Source organism: Embiotoca jacksoni, unplaced genomic scaffold (genome assembly GCF_022577435.1).
Source record: "Embiotoca jacksoni isolate LCO1_2020_lvr unplaced genomic scaffold, fEmbJac1.0.p SCAF_5, whole genome shotgun sequence".
NCBI lineage: Eukaryota > Metazoa > Chordata > Actinopteri > Embiotocidae > Embiotoca > Embiotoca jacksoni.
In genome coordinates this window covers 7,572,818-7,592,851 of record NW_027185403.1, presented here as the reverse complement: position 1 = coordinate 7,592,851, position 20,034 = coordinate 7,572,818, and the positions used below count along the sequence as shown (strand labels likewise).

Genomic DNA, 20,034 nt, shown 5'->3' with positions numbered 1-20,034 from the left:
TTTCATCCTCTATGTCATAGAGGATAACTGTAGCTGGTTCTCTTAAATAGTCTAATTACAACGCAACAAAGTGAATATATAAAGGAAGCATAAAAGATGTTTAAAAAAACCAGACTATAATTTCAGAGCATTTTTTTTTTAAAATCAGACCTTAAATATAAGATTCTCAGTAATTAAGGGGAACAAGAAGTTAGACCAATTTATCAAGGTAGGGTTACATAAATACCACATTAATAATAATTTACACATCTCAGAGAGATAGAAAGAGCTTTATGTGACCATTTTACCCAGCTGCACTGAGTCTCTACAACATGTAATACAGCACCTAAATAAAAGCGGTGCTGCTTGGTTATGGTTACACTTCCCCTAGCAATTATGAAAACAATGACGCAAATCATAATTCTAAAACGAGGAAACAGGAACTTTATTTTCAACCAGCAGAGGTCAGGGTTGCACAGTGCTTGAATTACACCTGTTCTTATATGGGGAACTCTGAAAACGCTGCAGCTCTGACAAGTTTGTGGTAAAACCTTCACCGTAGTTTTACAGACATGAGATCAATGAGTTGTCGAGAAACGACACGAGGTAAATGTTTTATATTTGAGAATAATTTGGGAGAATAAAAACTTTTTGAAAACTATTTTCATATTAAAGCGCACAGGCGGAAATGGGCCCGTTCCACCGTCCAAATCAAACACCATCTATTCCTGCATGCAGGGATATAATACATATATAATACAGGCTGCGTTTCGTCATCTTTTCATAATTTAAACCATACAGGAAATATGTGCGGTGACGTATACAGGGTGTGTTAAAAAAAAAACGTGCGTTTTGAAAAATTCCGGTGTGGTTTTGCAATGAAACCAACTGACAAATCAGTCTGAGAGGAAGAGAGAGCGAGGGGGAGGGCCACAGAAATGTCAAAGTACTTCACTTGACGCAAGATGGACTCTTCTCTCTTTGATTCACTACAGAGTTGATCATACATATTTTTTTTAATTAACTGTCTTCTGAGGAGTTTCAAGGGCCTCGTAACACAACAATGGACTATAACATTAAGGAGATGATAGAGGAATTCATGGAAAGTGCGTTGGCGCAATGGGTACGTCATTTATCATTTATCACTTTGAGTTAGAAAAAAGGTCATCATTTCTAGAAGCAGAGAGAGGAGAATAAAAACAGAACAGGAAGATGATGTAGAAAAAATAGGTAGAAATTTGCTTTAGCCAGGGACCGTTTCTGCGGCCAAATTATCTCCAGTCAGAAATACTTTCTTTTCGTGCACTCTACATCTATTCACCCAAATAAATCTAAAAGTAGGACTTGAATGAATAACACCCTTGACAGTGCCTTCTTGTATTGTGTACAGAAACGCAAACACTCTACTTCTCTTTTTGGCAGCTTCCCTTGCCTCTTAGTGACCAACTTTTATTTTTTCCTACCCTTGACACTTCCGTGTACTTGGGCTGTTTCTGATTTGAAAACAACACAGTGCTTTCTGCTGTGTATTCAGGAGAACACAGTCTTACTAAAATCAGTTGAGTATTTGTTGCATTTGTAACACCACATTTCCAGCTGGGTTTTTCCACATGGGAAACCAGTCAAGAGAGGATTTTCCCTTCCGGTCAATGAGCAGTGTTTATGATATAAAGTAGATGCTCTCATTGGCTGTTGCCCCCTTCCAAAGAGGAGGTCAGAGGTCAGGTTCAACAGAATGCCTGCAGCTGGCAGAGGTTTCGAATGTGGTCAAGGGCGCTTCAGCAGGTCACTTATTCACTGACATGAGAGCTTTCACCTTGCCTCTCGTATGCTGAAGGACATCCACTGAAACCGCTCTGCCACCCAGTTCACCCGATTGTACAGGGTCTTGAGCTGCTCTGCTTCACCCTATCAGCTGAAGTGACTTGAGCTTGTTACTCTGTTTACCGACAGGGCCGTTTTTAGAAAGTGCAGGTGGGAATAAACCTCATTATATTGCAATTTGCATTGGCACAACTCATCTTAGCAGAGAGAGACCTTGGCTGCAGGCCTCCTTGGCTGCCTGTCACTGTGAAGTGCTTCCCAGTGTGAGAGCACAGATCCCACCTGTTCAGACAGGTGCACCGATTCAAGTGGCTTCCTGTGTGAAAATGTTTGCACCTCTCCATTTCCCTCCTTGTCTCTCGTCCTCTGCTCCTATTTTCTGCTCCTGTCTCTGTCTTGTCTTTGTCCACTACTTGGTTCACTTTAAAAAACGACACTCTCCCTGTCTCTTGCAGGTTCAGCTGTTTGGGGATATGGTGGAGAGTGAGGACAGTATCCCGCTCTACAGCCAGTACATGGAAGTCAACTCAGTTTCCCAGAGTGCCCGAGAACGCTACCTGAAGTTGACCAATGGGATTTTTCTCAATGAGGTCATGAGGGTCATGTAAGATTGATCAGTATTTTTTGCTTCATTGCCCTGCAGCCACTGTAACAAGTTTAAGCTACCTTATAAAAAAAACTTTTAAAATACGACACATTGTTAAAGATGAAACCAATAGTGTCCGGCCATTTTGGCTTCTGACGTCTTACAAAAATCTGTGTTGTCAGGTCACATCTCAGATGTCTATGAGTTGTTAGCAGCTCCACTAAACAGTAATTTTTACCTCTAAATTTCTGACATGGTTTCATTTGAGCAAATGTTCAAATGAGTCAATAGCTCAGAAAGTCCAAAACCGAAAAGAGATTTCTTGACCAGAACTTAGTTTTTTTTTTAAATTTTTTCTTCTCTCAGTAATAATCTGACAAATCGTCAAATTTATCTGCTGTCCCTGTTTCTAAAACTATATAAAGTAATTCATAGCGCCAACTGCACTAGCTACAGTAACATGCAACTGACATACGGATGCTTAAATATTAATAATCTAATGATGTCACATATAGTATATCAATCAGAGGGACCAAACCTGTACTTTACTTTAATACTTGAACAACATTTTGCTGCTAATACTCCTGTTTTTTTTTTTTGCAGGACTTTTACTTGTAATGGAGTATTTTTACATTTCTGTTTTGGTACTTTTATTTAAGTAAAGGATCTGAATACTTCTTCCACTACTGGGTAAAAGTGACCACTAGAGAGGTAGAATAAGAGATTTTATGAACTTGTGGGAACCTGGTTCACTCAAGCTGTAATGTTAGAGAAGAATTTGGATTTAATAAGAACAAATATGAAAATAATTATTAAAAAAATAAAGTGTAAGTGGTAATTTACTGTAGGGCATTTTGAGAACTGAAAAACTCCTGCAATTTAGCTGTCAGTTGCAAAAATCCCTTTTGCTAGCAAATCCAAATGTAGAAATGGTCCTACATTGGATTCTTCAATTGAACTATACTGCAGTACATTAAAAAACATCAAGATGGTGTGCCCTGGTGGTTGAGACAGTAATGTTATGTAAACAATGTAAATTGAGCTCAAGTGGCGGACAATGTGGAGGATAAAAGAAAGAGTACAAACCAACCTTGTTTTCGGTTATGTGCTATCAACAGTTTTACTCTTTTATAATGCTCAAAATACTTTTTGGGCAACAAAGGATTTATTTCTGTTGCACTTCCAAGAATGACCACTGGGAAAAAAAATCAGCAGGAGTGCAATATTGTGTTCTTTTAACAAATCCATTGCCATACTTCAATCTGTTGTCCTACATTTCCCATCTCTACCATGGATGTATTAAGGAGAGCTGGATACTGGACCCAAAGATGCCGTCCACTCAAGTGAATGGATGTGCTAGGAATATTTTTGTTGCAATACCATGAGCGACAACAAGAACAAATTTGTTAAGGAAGCAGTGCCGTATCCAGCTTATTTTAAAACATCCTACTACATCTATCAAATAAAGGAAGACAATTCCTGAAAAACAGTATATTTTAAAAAGCAATAATTAAGTAGTCTTAGTATGACTTGTTTTTAGCCATGCGAACAGCATGGACGGCAATTTATGTCCTGTTTAGGATGAGCTGTAATCCCTTTGATTGACATTAAATGTAGCACCATTGTTAGGTCGGCATTTGATATATCCAGTTCTTTAGACAAATTTAAAAACAATTTTTTTAATGTTTTGTTAGCATGCTAACACGCTAAACTGAGATGTTGAATGTGGTGAACCTTTTATACTTTCTTTATCACTGTGAAAACTTTCAGCCTCTGAGTTATTTGCATGGCTGCAGAGTCGTGGCATTGTTCTTTCCTTGCGTAAAATGTGATGTAACATTTATCACACTCCCTTTCATAGCTTCACATTGTTCTGCAGCGTGTGTGAAAGGATGGTATAAATGTATGACCCACAAATTTCCAGTAAATTATAAAACGGGGGTTCCGGACTTGTGCAATCCTGTTAGTCATCTCTGCTGAATTCCTTATCTTCATGTTCAAATTTCAGCAGAAGGACAACCTTCAGTCTATTAACTGACAAGACAAGATCTTAGTCAGTATTTGTCGAACAGCTGATTAATTTGGCTTGACCCAAGCCACGTTATTTCAACAAATAATTGGATGTGGGTTCTCACTGCCTGCTTCTTGGGCTCATTAATATTTCATTCACTGCCTGCTTAAATGCACTGTTGCATAAGAATTTCTCATCTGGAGAGACACGGTGCTGGGCTTTTTGATCAAGCTGCGGTAAATACACCACTGTGTTTTTTCTGTGTTTGCCCAGAGACCCAAACCCCAAGGTGGAGCGGCTGTACGACAGGGGGAGAGATGACCACATACTGAGAGTCCAGAACTTCTCTATTTTAAATCGACATCTTCGAGCGTTCTACCAGGTAGGGGAGGATCACGGAGGGTGGGGGATTTCGGTGTTTGACCAAATCACCAGGAGTCAAATCAGGACAATGTGCTGAAAGCCAGCAAAGCATGCACAGGTCTTCTCAAGAGTTTCAGACAAGGAAAAACCCCGGGAATGTATAATGTTCCAGTCCATTTAAGCAGGGCACTGTCTTTTGATAGCTGAGATAAAATACTCAACTGTATAACTCTGCACCTTTTAAATTATACTTTAGAATTTTTTTAATTTAAATTTGTATTTCTATTTAAAATCAAATCTAGTACAGATGACTACATTTGTATGCATAATTAGCATGATATTTGGAAAAAACAACAACAGACCCTATTTCTCCATCTCATAGTCGACTCTATGAAGCTTTGGAAACAATTTCAGTCCAACAGTTTTGAGTGTGAAAAATGATATAGTTATAGCAGATAAAGATAGCGACTATGTGGTGAACATAGTGGAGCATTTAGCATCCAAAGTGCCAGATATTTACCTCAGGAGTTGGTGGAAACCAAAACAGAGCTAGATGTAAATATTAGACTCACATCCATCAAGTGATCAGAAGTAAGAGTAAAAAAGCTGATGATGCTCCACATCTGCTGGATGTAACACTTTAAAAACTTGACGTGCATACATGTGGCATCAAAACAAGCAAGAAATCTGGTTTTCAACTTCAAGTTGACTTAATTTCCCTTCATATCATTTGTGTCTTTCAGTTTTGGATTATAAAACACTGCTGTCAAACATGCTGTAAAAAGTCAGTCTTCTTTACTCTGAATTATTTTAATTTTGGATAACTGTCACAAAAATATGTTGATTCTTTTTCTTGCAGAGAGTTAGATGAGGAGATTGATGCTGCGTGTAAAAAAATTATTAAGCTCCAGGCAGGAGTAGGCACAAAGACTGGAAATGGGTAAACAACCTCATTTTGTCCAAATGAAACAAAAACTGCCTGTAAACACTTGTATAGCTGACCAATTAACAGATTATTCTTGTGTTTAAAATCTTTGTTTGAAATTCACAGCGTAAAAAGTCATTTCTTGGAGGTGACTGAGCTCCGGGGCAGGAAATAGTCTGGTAAAGACCACACTGAGAAAATTAGATATAACATGTTAATTAATGAGCTTTAAATGTGCTGGTATCTGACTGTTTTTATGTTGATGTTTTTTTTAACAGAGCTGAACTAGCTGTTTTCCCTGTTTTCTATGTAGCTCTAGCCCAGTATGTAGTAAACAGACATGAAAGCGGTATCGATCTTCTCATCTGACTCTCAGCAAGAAAGTGAATACATTTATTTTCCAAAATGTCAAACTATTCCTTTGAATTGTTCTTGTGAAAGTTTCATTTCTGTAGAAGCTCAACAAAGCCTAATTGGATATTCTGATACCTTGTCAAACTCTAGCATTAATATCTCGACAGTATAAGGTAAAACCTTACACAGAGATACTGAAGCAAACCTGTGACACAGTGATTCAGGCTACCCAATCATTTGGAAATGCTCTGACTGGTTTGAGCTCCATCTGCTGTTTTGAATAGCCCTATTCACTTTCTGGAGCATTTCTATGGTAAAAAAAAACACTGACAATGTTTTTTTTTTGTGGATGGACTGAAATGACTCCCAGCTCATTATGAGTTGAAAAGTATTGTAAAATCTCCTTCTAAAACATAACTCAGGGCCACACCAAATGGCGAGGGAGAGGGGGTGACGGAGGAGGGCTGGAGAAGCAGTTGTCTTGCTGTAAGGTAGTAACAACAGAGGACAAGAGCGGAAGCTCAACAGTCAGTCTTAACCGATGAATATTTTGCCTGAGGATATTGTACAAAGTTTGAAGTGAAGTCAGGGGGTGACAGAGCATTTGCACGAAAGAAAAGATAAAACAGAAAATTCATGTCCTCAGTAGACATCGCCCTGCTTATTATCAGCCAAATGGGGTGAGAAAAAAATGTAGGAGTGGCGAGCTGACTTATTTATCTGCAGCTGTGGTTAGTGGCTGGGGAAGGGAAGAGAATACAAATCTATCAAATAGCTCTCAGGATTGTGCGTTTCATAATGTGCATTGTAGGCGCCTGTGGCATTTAAGGAAATGACACAATTCTTTCCCCAGAGGATGATTCAAAAGCCTCTGTTCTCAGCAAAGAAAGCATCGCCGAGCACCAGTCAGGTGGACTGAGCATGCACTGCTTAGCTTGTCACACAACACAAAAACATGAGTCTACATGGTTTCACTTCCTAATTTTGAGTGAGTCACTAATGTCCCTTGAAAGCGCTGAGCAGCACAAGACAACAACAACAACTGTGGAGCTCATATCATATCATTCTACGTCACACTAGAATTTCACCAGGTGCGCTCTGACATCGCAGTGCACCTTTAGTTCCACGTTGGTCACAGTTTTACTTCTCACTGACTTTTTTTTGAATGCTTTTTGGCTCTGTGTATAAAGAGATATATAGCGAGAGTGTGATACAGTGACAAGAGTTTGGTGAGCTTCAGCCACAGCAACACTGTGCAGCCTGGGTAGGTTTAATTTAGATGTAGCTGTAGATGTAGATGCTACAGATGTGAAGGCGTCCTTTAAGAGCCCTTTTCTCATTTCATTCTATTCTATTCTATTCTATTATATTCTATTCTATTCTATTCTATTCTATTCTATTCTATTCTATTCTATTCTATTTGGTTCTATTTGGTTCTATTCAGTTCTATTGTATTGTATTGTATTGTATTGTATTCAATCCCCTTCTGTTCTGTTCTATTCTATTCTATGGGTTCTGTTCTGTTCTATTTTATTACGTTCTAAAGTGTTGTACTTTACTGTATTCTGTTCTGTTGTTCTATTCTGTTCTATTCTATGGGTTCTGTTCCGTTCTATTTCATTATGTTCTACTGTATTGTATGTCACTGTATTCTGTTCTGTTTTGTTATTTTAATCTCTTCTTTTCTTTTTTTACTCCATCTAAAATCCTTTAATGCCTTTAAATGAGACACTTACTTTCCAACCTTCAGTTAATGGGACTTTAAATGTTAATTTCTTTTGACTACTAATTTCTTGAACCCTCTGTATTTCTCTGTAGGTCTCTGTCCTCGGCAAAGCCTGACATTTTTAAGGCTACTGAACATCCAATAAATTATGTTTCAACTAATCTGGTTTGCATAAAGTTTAAGAGCCAAAAAAAAAAGAAAAAAGAAAATAGGAAAAGCCAGTCTGTGGGTAAAATGAAAACCAGCACCACTCCAAACAACATAATGTACAAAGATGGAATTTGGAAAAAAATAATGTTGCAGATGGATTTTAATTCTCCTCCCAACTGTAGCTAGCAGCTTGATGAATAAGTTTATTACAAATTCAGGACTACTGTATATAGCATTGGATTATTTTCTGAGACACACAGAGGGGTGGTGGCTAACTACTTATTTTTTTGCTATAATGTCACAGGAAAAATCCTCACTTCCTCTAGAAATTAACTTGGAGTGCAACTGTCCTGGAAATCACAGCATAACACAGATAATTGCATCGTGTATTGCGCATATAGTTAATCTCTTACTTTGGCAGGGTGTATTATTGTGTGATGTGTAAAATAGAGTGCAGGAGGGATTTGAGCAAAAACATCCCAGTGTGTATCTTGGCTGTCCTGCCAGACTGGGAATAGTTCATGCAAGGACATTAGCATGCCAACAACAACAAGCAGCTTCTGTATAATTTTCAGTCTGGCTAATCTCCTGCTGAAGTCTGTTTGGCATCAGAAACCCGGAGCTGCACGATGACCAGCTCAGAGCGGCAGTGGCTAATAACCGGCATGCCCCGGAGGAGTACAGGCGTAAGGTTGGCTGCACATGCTCCTTGCTAAAGGGAGTCCCTGCCTCTTGGTACATTGCCTTTCTCGCTGTACAGTTTATAAATTACAGTAAGCAACAGAGAGAGCTGTAATTGTGACTTGCTTCTGTACTCTGGCGATTTTGCGTTGATGGATTGCGGGAGGGTGTGGACACGCTTTCAGTAGCAGGTGGGAACGAAGCGAGCCAATATCAGTGAGTGGCTCTTTGACAGAAAGATTTCTAATTAACAGAGAAGTTGTTTTTTCCCGGTCTTTTCTGAGTTGAAGACCAAGCAAATAAAGTAACAGGATGCTTACACTTGTGCTGCACTAGATGGCAATGTATTAGGAGCGAAGCGCTCCAGGTCCACATGACAAATACTTGTTTTTACTGCCAGAGAAGCCAGATTTCTGGACGGGGAATCTCTGAGGCGTCTGCGGTCCAGCTTGATTCATTCGAGTCTGCCAGGAGATTTGTCCAAGAGCTCAAAGCACAAATTACAACTCGCTGAAACGAGCTGACCACAGTGTTGGTGGGCCTTCTGCTTGTCCTGAATCGCTCCATTTATTCTGAAACGCATTATAAATGTTGTCTAGCACAAAACCAGGCAAAAAACAAAACTGAAATCAAAATTTAAAAAAAATCAAGAGCTTATTTTACCTGCATGGTACAAGTATAATGATCTCTGTTAATTTGGAAACAAAATTAACTATTCTGTAATAACAAACCCTCAGGTGAGATCATAGTGCATACTGAGAAGTTTTTTTTTAGGCATGTAATTTCAAAGTCACAGTGTAGCTGACAGGAAATGAGACAGGGGGGATGATGTGTTAAAAAACAGCCCTACTTCAACTGGGTGCATTGCAATTATGTGACCAACTCTTAGGGCACCAAGACTCATGGTAAACAAATGTTTTGGAAAAAGCATCCCTTAAGATTTATTGTTTAAGAATTGTGACTAAAATATTGTATATTCTGAGTGAGCTGGACATTTTACAGCTAAAACATTTGCCGTGTTGCTAATGCCTTGCTTACAGACTAACCTAAAAAAATTTTGAGTACCTAAATGCATTCACACTCTTAAATATAGAAGCACGTAGTGCACTACAAGTACCCAGATGTTGCACTCAAAATGGTCCAAAAATTGAGTGTGAAACGCTGGACACCTTTCACACTCAACGGTTGCCATCTTGACTACACAGGAAGGACCATTGATGTAAAGAATTTTGAAATTAAGGCGTCTGAGGAAGCTGCAGCTGGTGCACAACAGAGGCCATCGATGTGTTTATTGAGTGTGTTACACAGCGGGCACAAAAATAATTTCTTGCTAAAATAATTAAAGCCAGCAGATATGTTGGCAGGTTATGCAATCAAATGCTATAGTTATTTCTGGTAAGTGCAGAACAGCAGTATGCAGTTTGAGACAACACCTACACAAGAATCCTAACATGTAAGAGTACTATATGTGAGTGTACTAAGGGAAATACGCCTTTTGGAGCACAACCATAGTCAGAGGTGGAGAAACAGTGTAATAGAGATGCTGTTTCATTCATGATACCCTTGGCGTTTCTGTTTGGCTATATCTTACAAACCAGCAAACCAATACCAATATATCTATGATGAGCTTCCATCAGTGATCTAATCTTTTTTGTTTGTTTATATTACATCTATAAAAGGAGATACGCTGAAATATAGAAAGTGTGATTTACACAGAGCCTCCTTGACCTGGAAGAACAATAAAATGTTCTTATCAGGTATCCCTTCTGTGTTTACAAAACAAATTGCAGCAGGCTGGTGGAAAGTTTTGCTGTTGTCGTTTGTCCAGACTTGTTGTGGGTAGACAGGGGGGATGGCCGGGTGATCACTTGAGAAAATCTTTTTGCACTTAACTCTTTCTCACTTTCCTCTTTTTCTTCAGGAAGACCTGCAGCAATTGATACTGATGCCTCTCCCAAATGTTGCCATTCTGGGGCAGGACCCACTAACAGGTACATGATAACAGCATGATCTTATCAGTGCCACGTCTCTCAGCCGCAAGAAAGTAATTATACTTTATGTACGAGTCCATATCTCTGCTATCTGTGAAGCACATTAAGGTGATAATGATAAGGAGGATGGTGGTGGAGGGTGGAGATGATGATGATAATGATGATGATGACAGCTATTTTCGTGTCCTCAGAGGCAGCCGTGGAAGAGCTCAGGCGACTGCTGCTGCTCTTACTAGGATGTGCAGTGCAGGTAATCACACACTTACATGACCATCACGCTTTTTGAGGGTGATAATGCCACTAATATTGTTTTACTGATCCTGCATACAACCAGCAGTTATTGCTTTACTGATCTTAAATATTTAATCCTTTTGCGATGTTAGAAGTGCCGTCAGTCTGCCTGTCTTTTGGTCCAGAGCAAAGTAATTATTGGATGGATGATCAAGAAATTTGATAAAGAGATCGCAGGTCCCCAAAGAATGAATTCTAATGACTTCAGCGATCACCTGAGTTTTTATCGAAGCCCATTTACATGTCAAAGTTTTCTCTTCTCCCACACTTCAATTCATGGCAATATACCTCTTTCAAATTATTCTGAAGGCATAAGTACTTGTTCAGAGACCTTTTTTTTTGGAAGAACAGACAAGTGACTAATGGATATTTTTGCTTGAAAAATTACTGAGAATTACTTGATTGTTAAAATAGTTGCAGATTAACTCAATTCCATAATTTACTAATCTCAGCTCTAGACCATTGGACTGATACACTGAATTATATTGATATATTTTGATCTAACACACACACACGAGCCAGTCTAGCTATCCCCTTGGGGACTCTCCTGGACATATTGCACTACCTAGCCCCTCACCCTAACCTTAACAACTAAATATCAATCTCTTACCCTAACCTCAACATAACTCGAATCCGAAACCTAAAACCAAGTCTTAACCCTCAAAAAGCAGACTCTACCCTTGGGGAGCTCAATATTTGTCCTCACAGTGATACGTGTCCACATGCGTTAGTGCGCATTGTGGTTAGAGTCCCCACCTGGATATAAAAAGAAGCCCACACACAAACCTGACTCTATTTCATCCTACGTCTGCAGTGTGAGAGGAAGGAAACTTTCATTCAACAGATCCAGTCTCTGGACATTGAGACCCAGTCAGCCATCGCCAGCTGTATTCAGCAGGTAAGTGCGGAGTTAATCAAATCAAGGGCCCCCGAAATATGAAATGCTTTCACTGACTGCCCCACAGCATAAAGAGATTTGGTCCAGGGGAGACATTTCTAAGAGGATTTTTGTTCCTAAATATGATTTAGCAAAGAATTTCTTCACAGTCTGGCCTGTAGGCAGAGAGAGTAAAACTATTATTCCTTCTACCGATGCTTAAGGTAAGTGTAAAAAATGAGCTACTTGTCATTCTGCTGGTATCCTCTGGAGGACCCCTGGGTGCCTCTTGCTGCCACCGTAGGATGGATTCTCCAACCCTCATGTCCACCTCTCCACTGCCATCTCTGTCACATCACCATCTCTCCTTCATCTATATTCTGTCTTTCTCGGCCGCCCTCTTCAATAAGGCATAAAGGCCAAATTGCACTCTTTTAAAAATACCCCCCATCAATAATGGCTAGCATTACAAAAACAGCATGTTGCACACCAGCATGTCTGAATTACAGTAACAGCATGCTGCCCACCAGCCTTTTTTTCTGCCAGGTTTCTCAGCCTAATAAATCATAAAGGTGAGAGGTGCTCTTCCTGTGTGGATGGATGCACCCCCTGCTTACTGCTCATATGGCTTCCACCCGAGGACATTTCAAACCCGTCAACACGATCATTAGTTTTGCATGTATTAGTCATACATTTTTGGACACACTTCCCAGACAGAAATGTGAGAAATATCATGTTGTACACAGATGCTTGGTATTCACACAGCGCTTACACTGCCTTGATTGTTTGTCCCCAAATGCGCCGTTTTGTGTCAGGTTTCACACATGCACACTGATCTTATCACAGAGATGTGAGAAACTGTCCTTGCTGCAGGTGACTCAGGACCCTCGCATGGTGCTGCCGCTACAGTGGGACGAGCTGGTGGAGGCTGAGGGTGCAGACTTACAGCTGGTGTTTAGCGGCATGGCCAAACAGATCCAAAGCTTGCTTGCACAGAGAGACACACACCTGGAGGTATGCACGCACTCACCTAATGGAATAGTTTGACATTTTGGAAAATGTGCAGGTTTTTCGCCGAGAGCTAGATGAGAATATTGATACCAATTTCATGTCTGTATAATAAATATGAAGCAGGCTGCATAGCTTAGCATAAATAAAGGAAACATGGGAAAACAGCTAGTCTGTCATGGTCCAAATATAATAAAAAATATGCCAAATATGATCTCTAAAACTATTTTTTGGGCACAATAACTTTAACATAAGTTTGCTAGGTGGCCCAGCCAAAAAAAGTCCTGCATATGTGCAGGACTAACCCTAACCCTAATCATAACCCACTATAAAATCACAATGGGTTGTTTTTAGCATTTTGTTGTTTCATCAAACAAGACAATAAATGAGTTTTTAGGAGCTGGTAGGACTACTTCTTCACCTTTGGGCTGAGCCAGGTTAGCTGTTTAGCCTAACTTAGCATGATATCTATTTTTTAATTGGATAACAGGCTGCCGGTGGTAGCTTCATATCTTACGACATGAGAGGGGTGTTGATTGTTTCGTTTAAATCTTGGCAAGACAGCAATTAAGCAAATGAACCAGGAATGAATAATACAGCTGATTTGAAGAGACTGTTAACTGCTGTATCGCTTTATATACATGGTTAATATCGACGTCTGTTTAAACAGATGCAGTCAGACATGTTTGGGTGCATCATTTGTTCGTACGCATGGTCTGAGGTCATCCTAAATTTGTTCGCAGAGTACGAACAAATTCAGGAAAGAAGATATTGATGAATCCCAGATTTGTGCGTCAAAAGTTTGTAGACTCGGTTTAACCATAGATTTGTGCATACACACTTTAGTGAATGAGGCCCAATGTCCCCAACTTAATTTGTGCTGGAGAACTTGAACCTGAAAAAAAAGACATCAGATTTGTATCTGTATTTTCTATCACACCAACATGATTAAAAAGAAAATTAAGAATTTGTTTTCCTGAAGTAAATATAATTTAATCAACTGAAAATGAGTTAGTTTCATCAGGGCCTCACTGTTTGCCATGTTTGATCAACATTTCATATCTTATTCTACTCAGACGTTATATTCAATTTGTAGCTTAAATTCACCGACAGTTTTAGTATTTCTGCTATTTAACCAACAAATGCTCCTATAAGTGAGATCTCAGTTGAACAGGCTGCAGAACTCATTACAATCCAGAAAACATGAGTGTACTGTGGAATTTGACGTTAACTTGCAAAAATTGTTGGGGTCAAAAGCTTTAACTAAATTTAAATAACAAGAATTGAAATCACAAAATGCCTGTTGGTAGAGTTCTCTGTCCACTATCTGAGAAAACTTGTGTGAAGGTATTTCAAGATATATTATGAGGAGCACTGTCTTTCTTTTTCTTTAAAGTTCCAAAAGTCCCAAAGCCAATGAACTTCCTTTTCCTGAATTTAAACAAGTCTGCATCCCTAAATCTACTAATGCTTCACTGGAAAGGAGTTAAAAGGCATCACTAAAGGAATTATCTCTGTTTCCAGGAGTGAATAATGTTATAAACCTTTAGCTGCAACCTTTAAATGAGATCACAGCGGCATAAGATATTAAACTTTCATCAAATAATTTCCACGGACTCAAATAAGCCCAAATGAAGCAAAGGCTCAGCTTGCCCTCCTTTATTTGAAGAGTGAACAAGATAAAAACAACATGTTTACTTGCTGTAATGTTTTCGGAAGTGTCGCACAAACGACAGAGAGAAAATGACGGAGAAAAGTCGTACTATGTTAATATTGCGGAAATAAATTACAGTATTCATCCAGTCAGTGAAAGGAACTGACATTATTATTCACTATGCCAAACTGTCTGCTACACTTAACCCTTTAACAAAAGTGAAGACTGTGCTGCTGTATTTTGAATGCCTTCAGCCCATTCAAATTCGATATCAAATTATATATCATTTAAAATCACAAACCTGGATTTAAACAGTGTGAACCATTTTAAAATACCACAGCAGCAGAAGCAATAGCTCATCTCTTAGTAATAAAAGTCCATACAAAACATCAGTTTCTTATCTTTTCTGTTTTCTATAGAGGCACATACTTGTTGAATCACTGTGCTGCATAATATTTTCACTGGAAGAGTCCAACAAACAAAAAACTTCCAAGCTTTTAGTCTTTTTTAGCAAACGGGGTAAATGTAACAGGGTTAACCCTTGTGTTGTCCTTGGGTCAAAATGACCCGAAGCTGTGCTCAATAAAGTTCTGTTTTATTTTCATATTTTTTGGGATCATTGGTGACAAGGAGGCTGTGAGGGTTTCTTTAAAGAATGATGACCAATGATCCCAAAAAATATAAAAACATAGAAATAAAATATAACCTGGTTGAACACAGCTGCGGGTCATTTTGACCCAAGGACAACACAAGGGTTAAAGGTGCATATTTTGGGGTATTTAACACTTAGTCATCCTCTCTGCACATCTTTTCTCCTCACCATCCTCTGTGGCCCATGCCACATCCATCACTAATCTGTCTGTCCCTCTCCCTCCCAGAGGATAACAGAGCTCTGTCGGGAGCGGGAGACCCAGGCTGATTCAACCACGGCGCCCCTGGGTGTCCACAGCGAGGAGCCGCCCGAAGGTCTGGCACTCCAGCTGGCAGATAGCAAAGCCAAACTCCGCCGTCTCAAACAACAACTGTGAGTGTGTGTGCCTGTGAGTGTGTATGCAATGAAAAAACTCACGAGGACCTTTAGAAAAGTTGCAATAAAGGTCAACGTGAAAAATGTGCAAATGATTTTGTCACACTTTTCAATATTCGACTGTGGTGTTACTGAGCAACGAGTTGGGAACAAATCAGGTACTCAATGCTGTAATCCAGTTCACGCAGTATATTAATTACAGACTATCATAAAGGTCACAGTTGGCCAATTATAATTACTGAATATTTGTCTTTTACCATTTCTAGCAAACATGATCTGCTTTCATATTAGTTTTATTAGACAATTTATCACAGATACGACTTAAAAAAAACATCAGCAAAAGACTGTTTTGAAAAACTCTGTAATTGCATTTGTGGTGCTGATGGTTGTTGTGTTGTTTTAGGGAAGATAAAGGCGATCAGATATTAGATTACAAGCAGGAGATTCAGACCATGGAGGAGCAGCTCAAGAAGCTTCAGAAAGAGGTACAGACACTGCTTTGGACATGCAGAAAGTCTTCATCACACATAAAATATAACTAATTTGGCTACGCTAAGATATATTCTACCTCACACCTGATGCATTTTAGGTAGAAGCACAAAACACGTTTCTTTTTAGGTAATGCATTAATTAGTTATTACACTGCACACATTACAGTTTGGTCAAAGGAACATTACTCTTGATCTTTCCCAGCTGAACTTGACAATTTAGAGTCATAAGTCACAACAAACCTCGAGGCCATGATCATTTAAGGTCATCATGCTCCCACACTGAAGAGCCCTTCAGTCATTTACATCTATTTTTTATTGTTTTAGTGCTAAATTGACATGCATTTACGGACTGTTATAGCATTAATTAATGTTCCCATATCACCAGCTGTGGATATTTGAATATTTTTGAAGTGATTTAAATGAAGATAAATGCATGCAACCATGACCATAATATAAACCTGTTGTAATAATAACCTTTAAACTAAGATTTGGTAGAAAAGAAGTCTGCAAAATGTCATCACTCTCTATCTATCCTTGTGAGGAGATTTCAGTACTAAGCACACACCTTTCTTTCTGCGTGGACCAGACTTTGTCAACATTTGCTTTACTGCACATCCTAGATCTCTTCACAACCTTCTTTGACCTCATCTCCACTGGTGGATGAATGCATATGTGTGTGTTTGTGTGTGTGCACGTGCGTCTATGTAGAACCGCTTTCTGCAGGGCGAGGTGAGAGGCATGCGTGCACTGCGGGATGAGCTGGACTGTGCCCAAGAGCGAGCTGCACGGTCCGAGCAGCTCCAGACTGAGCTTCAGAGCTGTAAACACAGATTGCGCAGCCTGGAGCTCACACGTACGCAGCTGAAGGTACACACACACACACACACACACACACACACACACACACACACACACACTGGAAACACAACTCACACTCATTTTCACCAGAAAGAAAACAAGCAGCACAGCTATGTCCCCACCATAAAATACAGACAAATAGTTTTTGCAGTACATTATTACAGGACAAGATCAAACACACTCAGAGCCATCATACACACATAAACACAAGCATAGCCCTCATCCAAACATTAACAGCGAAGGTTACATCAAGAAGATCCTTTTTTAAACCTTTGTCTGAGTTGCTATTATCTTTTAAAAAGATGAACCACTTAATCTCAAAACCCATATTTTTCCTCTCACGGCCCTGAGCATTTCAATCAAGAGCATGAACAACTATGAAGCTCACAGCCGGAGAATGAGATTATATTGTGTGATGTCATCGGGATTTACAGCCCGGAGCTGCTTCATTGACAAAGAGCAGGAGTACAGCTTCAGTTATTGGAACTTTTACACCCAAATGAGATTTATTCTGAGGTAATATAACTGTTCTCAGGCAGAAAATGTGCTCATCCCCTTGTAAAACATCTCAAAGTGTCCTCCCCGTCACCTTCTTAGTCTGACTTGATTCATCCTGCCTTCATGCTACGTCCCTTTAACATCTCTAAGTAGCTGGCAGGATTCATTTTTTGCATGTTTGTTTTAAGAATGAATTTGCACAAATTCACAGTGAACTCTTGTGCGGTTGTTAGAACCAGAGGAGCTTCAGCTGAATGTTTAGTTGTAAAAAGAAAATCAGCCCTAGACACTTTATAAGAGCAATTTAATTTTACTACATTTTATAACATTTATTTACATGGTTTTGGGGATCCTTCCTGCTGGTCATAACAACATTTTACGCCCCAAGTTATTTGCAGAGATCTGAGAATGTGGGGATATCCCTAAAAATAAGGTTGAGGGTGCCAAAAACAATCAAAATCACAAACAGTTTGAATGCAATTACCTTTGGTTTAACATTTACATTGTGGTTTTCATAATCTGGCTAAACTACTGGCTTGTTTACAACCTGTGTGATCATTTCACTGCTTTTGGCTGTTACCCAGTTTTACTTTGTTGTCCTGATGTTGAAGTTTTTCAAGATCTCAACAATAGCTTGTTTAGTAACATGTTATTGTAACTGCATGAAATTAAAATTAAACTATGAAACTGAGTTATAAACCAGCATTATACAATTGATAATATATGTTGTATATCTGAAGTTATTTTGCTGCTGATAGTGTAGTAGCAGTAGAAGTAGTAGTAGTAGTGTGTTGTAGTTTTCCTTTTAATCACGACCCGTTTTGATCGCTCTTTAGAATTATGGAGCAAAAGTAAATTTTTTTCTACAAGAGAAAAAGATCACAGTTTCTCCAGTAAAAGTTGCCTCACAAGACCAAAATGCAAAGCGGCCACCAGTCACGTTGGGATTGTATTTTGAGGATCACAACCAGGCACACAACCATGTTTTCATGGTTCTGATTTGTATGAGGAATACAAGCATTGTTGCTCTGCACACTTTTTGTTTTGATGCAACTGATTTTGCCTTATTAAAAACAGACGTTTTAATCAAAATCAAATCAAAACAAAAAGTAGTGATTTAAATAGAAAAATAGTGTCATAATAAGTTAACAAAACTAAGATTGATGCTTTTGGGCTGATCATGTGGAACAGTTTTCGACTCTGGAAGGATTGAGGTAAGATCATGGTTGCAGACCTTACTGTGTATATGTGATCTCTGTGGTTCACTTCTGGCTGAGAACCTTTTTAGAACATCATTCTCCCTCTCTCTCTCTTCCTCAACAATGTCTGTCTGACAAAAGCAAAATATATTTCAAAATCCTCGTTGTGTAATGTTGCTTTCTACACCTATTACAATAGAAGAATTTATTAAAGCTTAAAACACATAAATGTAGCAAACAACTAAAGTGGTCCAAATTAAATCACACAGAACTGTTCACAGAATACATGACATCCAAACTGGGTTGACAAGAGACACATGAACAAACAATATATATCTGTCCGTCCGTCCGTCCGTCCGTCTATCTAAATCTATGTGCTTCCTTCAGAAAATGTTTGGTCTGAATTTGATCACCTTCCCAAAGTCTGACTGACATAATGTCGACTTTGCGTCATGTTTACGCTGCTTGTCGCCCCCTGCAGGAGCAGCAGCAGCTGTGTGCAGCCCTGCAGGAGACGAAAAGTCTTCTGGAAGAGCAGCTGGCAGACGCACGGGCCCGCTGCTCTTCGCTAAGGGAGCTGGAGAGGGACAATCTTCTGCTGCGTCAGAGAATCATGGAAGTGGAATCGGTGAGTGGACATTTATGTTTTTTAGCATGTTTGTCTTTCCCACACAAATGACCTCTTTCTTTTGAGCACGTGATTGTACAGTGTGTGTGTAAATGTGCATGTTATCTGACATGATTTTTTAAAGGTGTTGGCTTTATATGCACATGTCTACAGTTAGTTCAATATGTCAATCAATTATATAATCTTCTTTAATAACTTTGTGTTTGTTTCCACATGTGCGTGTATGTCATAAAAATAACATTTCATGGCAGATATCTGTGCATGTTGTGTGTGAGCTCCTTGAAATGTGTCCTAAATATGTGTGTGTATGTGCTTTGGTGTGTGCAGGAGCAGGACACAGAGAGGCAGCGAGTTGATGAGCTGCTGGAGATGAACATGAACCTCGAGGCGGACCTGAGGCACTGCAGCACCAGGGGCAGTGTTCCTGCTCCAGTTGTTGCAATTCACCGTTTCCTACAATCAGAACTGAACTCTGACGAGGAGCTGAGCGAACTGATTGGTCAGAGCAGCTGCCTCTCTTCACCTTGTCATTTAAGACATTTTAATTAACTGATAAGAGAAAATATGTTGAGGTAATACAGGCCCACCGGGTTTAAATCAACAATAACCGAGCAAATCCTTTCCTATATCCATTTCTCTTTTTCTCCATTACTTTCCCCACCTATCTGCCTCTCTCCCTCCTTTTTTGTGTGTCTTTTTCTGGCTTTATGTTTTATTTTTACTAACCTTAGTCTCAGATCAGAAGCCGCTGAGTGTGGAGGTGGGTGAAGCTTCGACGCTGAGGCTGCTGGGAGCTGAGCAGGAGAACGCAGTGCTGAGGAGACGACTGGAGGAGCTGCAGGCCCAGCAGGAGGTCAGGCTTGAGAGATCGAAGGTTGTTATTCATAGAAATAATCCATAACAGTTCATCTCT

The 20,034-nt window shown here is 39.4% G+C and overlaps 1 protein-coding gene across 2 annotated transcripts in view; it reads left to right on the top strand.

Annotated features, from left to right (window-relative positions):
* The first annotated feature begins 949 nt into the window (after window positions 1–949).
* Window positions 950–20,034, top strand: part of ccdc88b (coiled-coil domain containing 88B) — a 47,284-nt gene continuing 28,199 nt past the window's right edge. Inside the window, exons 1-13 of one of the 2 annotated variants that reach the window (XM_069171008.1) lie at window positions 950–1,102; window positions 2,259–2,407; window positions 4,674–4,782; window positions 10,521–10,590; window positions 10,782–10,840; window positions 11,696–11,779; window positions 12,632–12,772; window positions 15,299–15,444; window positions 15,851–15,932; window positions 16,647–16,805; window positions 18,975–19,121; window positions 19,449–19,620; window positions 19,853–19,974. In XM_069171008.1, the coding sequence (XP_069027109.1) occupies window positions 1,043–1,102; window positions 2,259–2,407; window positions 4,674–4,782; window positions 10,521–10,590; window positions 10,782–10,840; window positions 11,696–11,779; window positions 12,632–12,772; window positions 15,299–15,444; window positions 15,851–15,932; window positions 16,647–16,805; window positions 18,975–19,121; window positions 19,449–19,620; window positions 19,853–19,974 (1,500 nt within the window). In that variant the 5' untranslated portion in view covers window positions 950–1,042. Of the gene's footprint in view, window positions 1,103–2,258; window positions 2,408–4,673; window positions 4,783–10,520; window positions 10,591–10,781; window positions 10,841–11,695; window positions 11,780–12,631; window positions 12,773–15,298; window positions 15,445–15,850; window positions 15,933–16,646; window positions 16,806–18,974; window positions 19,122–19,448; window positions 19,621–19,852; window positions 19,996–20,034 lie in introns of both variants that reach the window. The other variant, XM_069171007.1, reaches the window with a different exon arrangement.